Consider the following 12,106-nt stretch of genomic DNA (forward strand, 5'->3'; position numbering starts at 1 on the left):
AATTAATTTTTATTTGTTTTATTCTATTGAAAAAAGAAGATTTAAGTTCATTTCAGAAATGTTTTACTTTCTAAAAATATTTTTTTTGCTGTTTCAACGTTTAAATGTTTATATGATTAAATATTTGTATAAAACGTTTATTTTTGAACAAAATTACACTTTTAAAATTCTATGTTTTCACATGTATAGATTTTCACAATATAATAATTTTATAATTATTTAATATGTCTTCATTTTTTGTTCTAATGCTTTTGTTTTTTGATTTTCTGTTTATTTGCATATCATATATCTGTATATCTGTATATTGATATATCTGTATATATGTATATATTTATATCTGCATATCATATATCTGTATATCTGTATATCTGTATATATGTATATTTGTATATCTGTATATTTGTATATTTGTATATCTGTATATCTGTATATCTGTATATCTGTATATCTGTATATCTATAAATATCTATATCTGTAAATCTGTATATCTGTTTATCTGTGTATCTATATTTATGTATATTTTATAATCAGTTTATAATCTATTAATCTATTAATCTATTAATCTATTAATCTATTTATCCTATTTATCCTATTTCTTTACTTATCTATTTATCTTATGTATCAATTTATCTTTTTATCTATTAATCTATTTAGCTATTTATCAATTTGTCTATTTATTTATTTATCTTTTATCTTTCATTCTATTAATCTAATTATCTTTTTTATCTATTTATCTATTTATCTTTCTATCTATAAAATCTGTTTATCTATTTATATACTTTTTATGTGCTTTTAAGTTAACAATTTTTTTCAAAACAGCTTGTTTAGCAATGCACATTAAATTAAAGTATAAGTTCTATCTGATTGATAACACCAAACATGAATATGTAAAACTCTACAGGTTGGGTTTAGTCCGTATTTTCTACACTGTCGTCTATTCCCCCCACCCCGATTCTAGCCCTCCCCTCCCCCCTTCCTGCCTGGCGGCCTGAGTCCGATCCGCGCCAGAATTCCCCCCAAAAACTGACCCGGTCCGGCCCTTGGTCTCTGCCGCTGAAACGCGCCTGCTCACTGGCCCGCTCGCCTGAAAGAGTTGCCTTGTATCCCGGAATAATTATTGTTCTTCTCTACACACATAGTTCAGTTCGATAGAAGGTGTCTCATAGGGTTACGATATACCTACCCTTCTCCACAAAATACAAGTGGGAAAAAACGTCCGAAAAAAAAATTGTGGAAAAAATTGTCCGACATTCCATTTTGATGTATTCACAGCTGTGTTAGAATTTATTGCCCTCTACTCATTGGCATTTAAAGCAGTAATATATCTTGAGTTAATAAGATATTGTGTAGTGAGAGAACGGATAGTTGAATTAAACAGGAGAAGATAAACACACAGTGCCCAAAATAATAATATTGGGCAGTGAAAGCCCCCGAGAAACTCTCTCTCGATATATTCACGAGAAATCCTCGGATTGTGTTTCAGTAGAAGTCGGAAACCAGCGGAGTTGTGTGAGTGTACACAATCCAAGAAAATCCGGGAGAACTTGAAAATCCACCAAACTGCCCCCGTGACCCCCCAGTGTGAGTGTACGCAGGGATTTGCGTAAATCTGTAAGATGATATGCTGAGGAATGCGTATAGGAATATCGGCATGTTTGTGTGCAAGTGACTAAAGCTGTTTAATGGGTCGTTAAAGACTGAGATTGTAACTACTGATTAGGCAGCAGCTCTTGTATATCAGGTAAATATGTAAACATGATTCAACCATTCAGACTTGGACATAGAGTGTATAGACTTATAGAGTAATTAACTATTCAGAATTGGACATAGGGTGTACAGACTTATAGAGTAATTAATCATTCAGACTTAGACATAGGGTACACAGACTTAAAGAGTTATCAATCATTTATACTTTGACATTGAGTACACAGACTTATAGAATATTCAACCATTCAGACTTTGACATAGAGTGCTAAGACTTACAGAGTAATCAACCATTCAAACTTGGACATAGAGTGCACAGACTTAAAGAGTAATCAATCATTCAGACTTGAACATAGAGTACACAAACTTAAAGAGTAATCAACCATTCAGACTTGGACATAGAGTACACAGACTTATAGAGTAATCAACCATTCACACATGGACATAGAGGGCACAGACTTCTACACGTAATCAACCATTCAGACTTGGGCATAGAGTACACAGACTTACAGATTAATTAAACACTCAGAATTGGGCATAGAGTACACGTAATCAACCATTCAGACATAGAATGCACAGACTTTTAGTTTTAGAGTTATCAACCATTCACACATGGACATAGAGTGCACAGACTTTTAGAGTAATCAACCATTCACACATGGACATAGAGTACACAGACTTTCAGAGTAATCAACCATTCACACATGGACATAGAGTACAGAGACTTTTAGAGTAACCATGCGTTGGTGTATTTAATTGTTTCATGGGAAAATATGCTTAATCCAAGGGCGACATGTTTATACGAATGTACGATTTAAGATGTGTATCCGGTTTATTAAGTTTACAAAAGAATCGGGTCTTTTCCACAAACTCAAATTTTCTAATCCTTACATATTTGCAAGCTGATGGTGTAAACCTTTGTTATTTCAAATTTAGACTATTTGATCTAACAATTCAGAGTTTGAAATATCAAAGGTCTACGACACATTTTGATTTTAAGGTATCACGCTCTCATGCATAATCGATGATAATTTTAGCCAACAACAATTGATTTGTAGTGCTCAAATATACATGTAAAGGGCTATAGGAAAACATAAGTGAGTTAGAGTGGAAAAATCAAAGCCAAAGACGTTGCAACACTTCAAAGTCGACCCTGTCATAAAAATTTATGAGACTTATTATAAGCAGGCTCAATCTATGCGATAACGTCTTGCAAAGAAATATGTATTAGAAAATCAGAGTTTGTGGCAAAAACCCAGTTCCTTGGTCATTGATAATTCAGTAAACATTAATACTCTCTTTTCTAATTTTACGATACGGTCATTATCTGACTAAATCATTATCTTAATCTATTAAACTGGACGAATACAACACTACAAGTATACGTATACACGTATATATATTGAACTCTCACAGTATACATAATAACAAGGCACATATGATAATGAAAAGGAATTGAGTCACAAACTTGAATTTTCTCATCTCTATATCTTTCCAACCTAATAGTGTAAACTTTTGATATTTTAAACTTTTATTTGATCAACAAAATTCATAGTTAGAAATATCTAGGGTCTATGACATTGGGTTCCAAAGATATTAGGATTAGAAATCAGAGTTTGTGGCAAAACTCAATTCCTTTGTTGAAAAAAAATCAAACAAAAAATAATTTTTTGTCTTTTTAACCAATCAGCAATTTTCACTTATCGTTAGCCTTTTAGGCAAGAACTTTAAAAACAACTTTCTGTTTAAAAAAAGCCCAAATCTAGATCCAAGTAAACTAAATATAAAAAGCATGAGGGTCATCATATTCACCCCTCCCCCTCCACCACTGGATCATGTCTAAAATCAAAAAACTTTTTCTTGCGTAAGAAATCCACAAATCGTTTTTGAGAATTGATAAAAAAGTTGATTTCGGAAAAAACTGTAATAATCAGACATTTTGTAAAAAAAAGAGAGAGAGGGGATAAAAAACTTAGTTTATTGAACATCTGATAATAAATCCTGTACTGTATGTTCTAAACTATATATATAAGGGAATATTTCTATAAAAAATTTAAACTAAGTAGATCTTTACATGAAATCATTCTATATAGTATAGGATATATAAGTGGAGAAGGGAAATCATTCTATATAGTAAAGGATATATAAGTAGAGAAGGAAAATCATTCTATATAGTAAAGGATATATAAGTAGAGAAGGAAAATCATTCTATATAGTATAGGATATACAAGTGTAGAAGGGAAATCATTCTATATAGTATATAAGTGGAGAAGGGAAATCATTCTTTATAGTATAGGATATACAAGAAGAGAAGGGAAATCATTCTTTATAGCATAGGATATACAAGTGTAGAAGGGAAATCATTCTTTATAGTATAGGATATACAAGTGTAGAAGGGAAATCATTCTAGTATAGGATATAAGTGGAGAAGGGAAATCATTCTATATAGTATAGGATATACAAGTGTAGAAGGGAAATCATTCTATATAGTATAGGATATAAGTGGAGAAGGGAAATCATTCTTTATAGTATAGGATATATAAGTGGAGAAGGGAAATCATTCTTTATAGTATAGGATATACAAGAAGAGAAGGAAAATCATTCTATATAGTATAGGATATACAAGAAGAGAAGGTAAATCATTCTATATAGTATAGGATATACAAGTGCAGAAGGAAAATCATTTTATATAGTATAGGATATATAAGCGGAGAAGGGAAATCATTCTTTATAGTAAAGGATATACAAGAAGAGAAGGGAAATCATTCTATATAGTATAGGATATACAAGTGTAGAAGGGAAATCATTCTTTATAGTATAGGATATACAAGTGCAGAAGGGAAATCATTCTTTATAGTATAGGATATATAAGTGTAGAAGGGAAATCATTCTTTATAGTATAGGATATACAAGTGGAGAAGGGAAACCATTTTATATAGTATAGGATATACAAGTGCAGAAGGGAAATCATTCTTTATAGTATAGGATATACAAGAAGAGAAGGGAAATCATTCTATATAGTATAGGATATACAAGAAGAGAAGGGAAATCATTCTTTATAGTATAGGATATACAAGTGTAGAAGGGAAATCATTCTATAAAGTATAGGATATACAAGTGGAGAAGGGAAATCATTCTTTATAGTATAGGATATACAAGAAGAGAAGGGAAATCATTCTATATAGTATAGGATATACAAGTGCAGAAGAGAAATCATTCTTTATAGTATAGGATATACAAGAATAGAAGGGAAATCATTCTTTATAGTATAGGATATACAAGTGTAGAAGGGAAATCATTCTTTATAGTATAGGATATACAAGAAGAGAAGGGAAATCATTCTTTATGGTATAGGATATACAAGTGGAGAAGGGAAATCATTCTGTATACTATAGGATATACAAGTAGAGAAGGGAAAACATTCTGTATAGTATAGGATATATAAGTGTAGAAGGGAAATCATTCTATATAGTATAGGATATACAAGTGGAGAAGGGAAATCATTCTATATAGTATAGGATATATAAGTGCATAAGGGAAATCATTTTATATAGTATAGGATATACAAGTGTAGAAGGGAAATCATTCTATATAGTATAGGATATATAAGTGGAGAAGGGAAATCATTCTATATAGTATAGGATATATAAGTGTAGAAGGGAAATCATTTTACATAGTATAGGATATATAAGTGGAGAAGGAAAAGAATTTGTAGAAAAATGAAGAACAAGAATGTTTACAAAATAAAAGTTCTTGTTCTTGAGAAATTTCTGTTCTTCAAGAGACGGTAAACGTATTTTACACCCTAGGTTTGTATGATTTACAACGGTACCCTAACCACCTTTGTCTGATTAAGTATGAATAAGATATCCATTTTTTTAACTTTGAAAACTCTTTTTTTCATATAATGCTTCAGCAAAATAGAATAATTATTAGAATAGAACTTTTGTTGAGCCAGAACGAACGACATTAGTTTTTATCATATTACTGATAAGGTTAAGGTTTCAAGGTACTGTTGGAAATACGGAATGGTCCTCTTCTATATATAAAAGGGTCACTTAAACTTTCGAAGCTCGTGAGAATTTTCTGTTCTTAAGATAGGAGATATATTCTAGTTCATGAGAATTTTCTGTTCTTAAGATAGGACATATATTCTAGCTCATGAGAATTTTCTGTTCTGAAGATAGGACATATATTTTAGCTCATGAGAATTTTCTGTTCTTAAGATAGGATATATATTCTAGTTCATGAGAATTTTCTGTTCTTAAGATAGGTCATATATTCTAGTTTATGAGAATTTTCTGTTCTTAAGATAGGACATATATTCTATTTCATGAGAATTTTCTGTTCTGAAGAAAAACTAACATTTCTTGTTAAAGAGAATTCTCTGTATCTTAAGATAAGACATACATTCTAGATCATGAGAATTTTCTGTTCTTAAGATAAATTAACATTTCTTGTTAAAGAGACTTCTCTGTTCTTAAGATAGTACATACATTCTAGTTCATGAGAGTTTTCTGTTCTTATGATAAAATAACATTTCTTGTTAAAGAGACTTCTCTGTTCTTAAGATAGGACATACATTCTAGTTCATGAGAGTTTTCTGTTCTTAAGATAAATTAACATTTCTTGTTAAAGAGAATTCTCTGTTTCTTAAGATAGGATAACAGTTCTTGTTTAAGAGAATTCTCTGTTTCTTAAGATAGGATTACAGTTCTTGTTTAAGAGAATTCTCTGTTTCTTAAGATAGGATAAAAGTTCTTGTTTAAGAGAATTCTCTGTTTCTTAAGACAGGATAACAGTTCTTGTTAAAGAGAATTCTCTGTTCTTAAGATAAACTAACATTTCTTATTAATGAGAAATTATTGTTCTTAAGATAGGATAACATTTTTTATTAATGAGAAGTTTCTGTTTTTAAGAAAAGATATCAGTTCTTGTGAAAGAGAAGTTTCTGTTCGTAAGATAGGATAAAGGTTTCTATTAAAGAAAATTTCTGTTTTTAAGAAAAGATATCAGTTCTTGTTAAAGAAAAGTTTCTGTTCTTTAGATATGATAACTGTTTTTATTACAGAGAGGTTTATGTTCTTAAGAAAGAATAACAGCTCTTGTTCTTAAATTATGTTAACAGTTCTTGTTAAAGAGAAGTTATGATATTAAGAAAGGATACAAATTCTTGTTAAAAAAGGAGAGAGAATAACAGTTCTTGGTCTAAATAAAGGGTAAAATTTTCACAACTTAAATTTGGCTGGAAAAATAGACATCTTGTTCAAAAAAACAAGTAAAACGCTCTTGTTAAATAAACAAGAAATAAGTTCTTGTTTAAAATACAGGAAAGAAGTTCTTGTTCAAACTATTAAAAAAGTGCTTGGTTGAAATACAGAAAAAGTTCTAGTGAGAAATACAGGTGAGAAGTTTGTTTTTGAAGTATGGCAAACAGTTCTTGTTTGAAATATTGGCAAAAAGTTCTTGTTTGAAATACAAGGAAAAAGTTATTGTTCAAAGAAAGCCAAGAAAGAAATTCATGTTCAAAAGACAAGAAAAAAGTTATTGTTCAAATTTTAAAAAAAGTTCTTGTTTGAAATACAAGGAAAAAGTTCTTGTTCGAAATACAAGGAAAAAGTTCTTGTTTGAAATACAAGGAAAAAGTTCTCGTTCAAAGAAAGACAAGAAAGAAATTCATGTTCAAAAGACAAGAAAAAAATTCTTCTTCAAATTTGAAAAAAAGTTTTTGTTTGAAATATAAAAAGTTCTTGTTTGAAATATAAAAAACCTCTTGTTCAAACTATAAAAAGTTCTTGTTTGAAATATAGGATAATATTTCTGTTGAGAAGAAAGTGAGCAAGTGTGACTCGAGTGGATAATTTCATTATCAATACACAGCTTAGTTATATTCACTTAATCTTTATCTCTTTCTGATCTCTTTCATCATTTGTTTTTTTACTTCTCCATCCTTTCTCGTTTAATTTCTACTAGCTTTTTCTACATTTCGTTTTTTATTATTTTTTGATATTTTTTTTAATTGTACATTTCTTCTCCAATCCTTGTCTTTTTAAAATGTTTTATGCTTAATCATTAGCTTTCTTCATGGGTTATCTTCTTTATGATTCTAATTTTTATATTCCTTTCAACCCTATCTATACTGGGGAAGCTGTTCTTCTCATTTTNGGTTAAAAAATGGTATACCCTTGAAGTAAAATGCTTTTTAACCAAAATGATTCCGGCTTCATTTTAACATCTAGTTAGTTGCCTCTTCCATCATTTTTATGATTACATCATTTCTAATTTTTTCCATCGTTTTTCCCCCCATTCCCATATTTCAAATCTTCCCATAATTCAAATAAAGTTATAAATTACCTTATTATTGTATATCTTCTCCTTTTCAAAATATTATCTTCTAATTCATTTTTGATTTAATTTTGTTTAATCCCTCCCTAATCAATCTAATTCTCACAACATAAAATATTCTTCCTAAACCAATGCTTTTATCAATCCCAATTGATATATATCTATATCTATATCTATTTATATCTATATCTATATCTGTATCTGTATCTATATCAATATCTATATCTATATCTATATCTATATCTATATCTATATTTATATCTACACCTAAATCTATATCTATATCTATATCTATATCTATATCTATATCTACACCTAAATCTATATCTATATCTATATCTATATCTATATCTACACCTAAATCTATATCTATATCTATATCTATCTAGGATGGATATGAGTTCGTACCAGTTTGTGAACACACTGGCTCAGTGTTATGAACAGGTAGGCTAATATTAAGATAAAATGAAAATTTAGAATTTTAAAAATGTTTGAAATATTAAAAGATGCAGCGCAGTGGTCTCAAAGTAAACTTAAATTACGTTTTATTGAAAGCAAATTATTATTTTGAAGTACTAATTTTAATTGCTTGGTAAAACACACGTGATATTTCATGTGGAATTGATTTGGATTTAAATTTTTTTATTTGCTTTTGGTAAATAAATATATTTATTTATTCATTTCAGGCCGGGGTGACAGGGGTAGGCAGTGTCGGTGCAGGAACTACCGCGACGGGAACCGGTCAAGAATATTACGGAATGCAGTACCCTTCATGCTATTCTCCCGCCACCCAGGGGTACGCCCAGTACGCCAATATGATGGGGGGCTCCGCCACCACACCCTCACAGGACTACACACCCCCTTCATCCACCTCCCAGTCACGCCGGAGTCCTGGGCTCATACCTCCCGCCTCATCACAAACCAGTTTAGGTATCCCACCCGCCCCGCCGGCAGGTAGTTGTAAGTACGCGGATTCTAATGTAGGTTCCCCGCAGGACCTTAGCACCACATCTAGCGGTGGAACTCCTCAACCAGGACCAGGAGGAAATCCTCCAAAATCCCCAGAGTCAGATTTTGAGGACCCCAACTCCCCCCTTAGCCCCACTCCGTCGGGGGGTGCAGCGTCCTCGACCAAAAAGGAGGATGTCAAATCAAATCCTCCCCAGATATACCCGTGGATGAAACGAGTCCATCTAGGTCAAAGTAAGTAATTTTTAATTATCAATTCAGTTTTTTTAAATACAGGGTGTCCCAGAATACATTAATTACCCCAAAACTTATTTTTAACTGTCAACCAAATAAATGGGTGTTCTTGGACACCCTGTACAATGTACTTGCATGCAATTTATGCAGTTGGCCCAGTTAAATGTTCAGGTCATTTTCTGAGGTTGTAAGTATTCTGAAACACCCTGTATGAATCCAGTTCATACCTCTAAATTGAACAAAATTGAACAAACCTTTTTAATTTTTACCATTTCTTATAGATGTATATTTTAGAATGTAAGTATCTACTCTAGAGCAAAAGTTCCCCAAGTACCCCCTAGTTAGTGATAAGTACATTGATTTCAATATAAACATTTTTATTCTTATTTCTAACACTCTTTATGATATATTTATTTGTACAATCTTATCATGTGTGCTATTTTGGTAATCTCTATGTGCTTGTTTGTCTGATCATAACTAAGAAACCCCTTGACCGATTTGCTTCAAATTTGGATGGGGGAACTCGGGAGAACTACGGGAATGTTATTGGGTTTGTTTTGAGATATTGAACTGAGTGGGTCGACGTTTATAGGAAAAAATAGCTAAAATCGTAAATTTAAGACCAAGCGCGGGTAAACGGCGGAAGTAACTATTAGTAATCTGGACAACGCTGGGTTCCCAAGCTAGTATCTTAACAATTTACTAAATAATTCATTCTCCATCCCCCCCCCTTCAACCTTTGACAAAAGTATAAGATCATTAAGCAGAAAAGGATTGACGTTGGAATTCAAACCAGTTATTTTATCATGAAACATTCCTCACGAAAAAATGTATTCATTAAGGAAAAGTAAAATGTTGAAAAAGTCTTCACAATTTGGAGAGTTAAATAAAGCAAAGAATATACTGCCTGGTTCGTGGCCTGTTTTGGTTTAGCTTTAGTCAGGCAGTTAACCTCACTCAGGCGCAATTAGACCAAGAGGGGGGGGNAGGATTTAATGAATATAAACCAGTTAAAGATTCTCTATGGATAAAGACAACTTTAATCTAGAACTAAAACTATTGGCCCCGCCTATCTTCTTTTTAACGGTGTCCAAAAAATGCCTAAACTATGGATTACAATGCGCCCCAAAATATTAAGTATTCAATTTTTCCAATGTTAGATTTTCCCCTAGGACTTTTATGTAAACCACAATTTTTTATGTCTGCAACATTATTTGTGTAGTGTCAACAAAAGTATATTTTTTTACTTGGGGGGTGGGGGGCACATACCCCCCCCCGCACCCATCATAAATTTGTTATTCTTGATTACTTTGAAGCTTGTGAATAAAAGTAGAGGTTTTTGAAAATTAAATCATATTTTGGGGAAACCTTCTCTCTACCCCCCCCCCCGCTAAACTGGTTTGGTTGAAGATGAAATATATCTGGAAGTTGGACAGGACAGGTTTTCGAGTTTGGTTTCAGAGACTTCAACGCACTGAACCCACGCGCGTAGAATAGGGTGTCATTTTATGATATACATAGTTTCGTTAAAAAAATGCACGGATTCCAATTCCAATTATTATATTTTTACTTTCAAAATTCAGTGACTTAACTTCCAGATGTTTTTAAGAATGATATTAGTTCTGCAGATAATCAACAAAACCTGGGGTAATGACCGCTAAATCATGAATCCTTGGTTTCATTTAGATATCAGGTTAAAAAAACTGCAAAAATATTTATCCCCTTCTTCCTTTTAAATGTACCCCTTTCCCCTTATTCAATTACTAAAATAATAATAAAAAGTTTTAAAATCATTTTCAATTATATCGGGTCAGCTGTAAACTAAATACTAAGCACTGAGCGGATTTGATTGACAAAAAGTTAAGGCTTCCGAAGCAAAAACATTAATGTTTCATTTCTCGCTCTGCTATTGGATGCAGGGAGGACCAATTACGCGGCGTAGAATCAACTAAATGATTAATGGAATAATTATAAATCGCTTTAAAGAAATCAAACTAAATCATTTAAACACACTTCTGGGCAGAAATATAGCCACTAAAAACGTGACACACACTAATCGCAAAAATTCGATGAGAATTTTACCAATTACTTCTTAAGAATTTAAGTAAAAAAACAAATAGTTGATGGAATTTGTATTTCATTTCAGAAACTGAGTTCTTGTAACAAACTCTGATTTTCTAAAACCTATATTTTTGAAATCCGATGTCGCAGACCTTTACTTTTTAAACCATGAATTCTATAAGATTAATTAGTCGAAGTTTGAAATATCAAATGTTTACACCATCAGCATGCAAAGATATAGAGACTTGAATATTAGAAATTGTGGCAAGAGCTCATGGTGCCTTTATAAGTGAAGTTTCTTTGTAGAAAACAAGAGCGCTTACTTCATGGCCAAGTCGTTTTAAATAAAATCAATCTTTTTTTTATAAATATTGATTAGTATCTTATAAACGAGTTTAAGTGTGGAAAGGTTGGCGGTAAATTAATTCTAAATAATTAAACCTTCATCAGTCTATTTCATTCTGATAACATTGTTTATATTAATCAACAATTAAAATTGTATTTTGAAATTGATCCAATTTTATTGATTTATCAAAATGCAATTTTTAACTTCTTAATTCAAACTTTAATTCTTTTAATATTGTTTTTGCAATAAGATACGAGGTTTAAGAGGTCCCTTTCAGGCAGCAGATCTGCCTTGTTTCAGGCATAATCTGCCTGATTAATGCTTGCATTAACTGCCTGGGATTAAGGCAGTGTTGATATCGTCCCAAGGTATTCAATATACTCGGCTTGAAGTGGTTGCTTAAGATTTATACTCTGATGTCCTGCAGTGAGAGGGGGGATAATCAAC

At 31.5% G+C, this 12,106-nt stretch overlaps 1 protein-coding gene across 2 annotated transcripts in view; it reads left to right on the forward strand.

The window, feature by feature from the left end:
- Positions 1-1,089: 1,089 nt before the first annotated feature.
- LOC111712780 (homeobox protein Hox-B5) overlaps positions 1,090-12,106 on the forward strand; it is a gene marked incomplete in the record, with an annotated part of 32,176 nt that continues 21,159 nt past the window's right edge. Inside the window, 4 exon segments of one of the 2 annotated variants that reach the window (XM_023487500.1) lie at positions 1,091-1,741; positions 8,439-8,493; positions 8,736-9,252; positions 9,547-9,549. In XM_023487500.1, coding sequence (XP_023343268.1) covers positions 8,440-8,493; positions 8,736-9,252; positions 9,547-9,549 — 574 coding nt within the window. 2 annotated transcript variants of the gene reach the window in all.

Source organism: Eurytemora carolleeae, unplaced genomic scaffold (assembly GCF_000591075.1).
Source record: "Eurytemora carolleeae unplaced genomic scaffold, Eaff_2.0 scaffold792, whole genome shotgun sequence".
Taxonomy (NCBI): Eukaryota; Metazoa; Arthropoda; class Copepoda; order Calanoida; family Temoridae; genus Eurytemora; species Eurytemora carolleeae.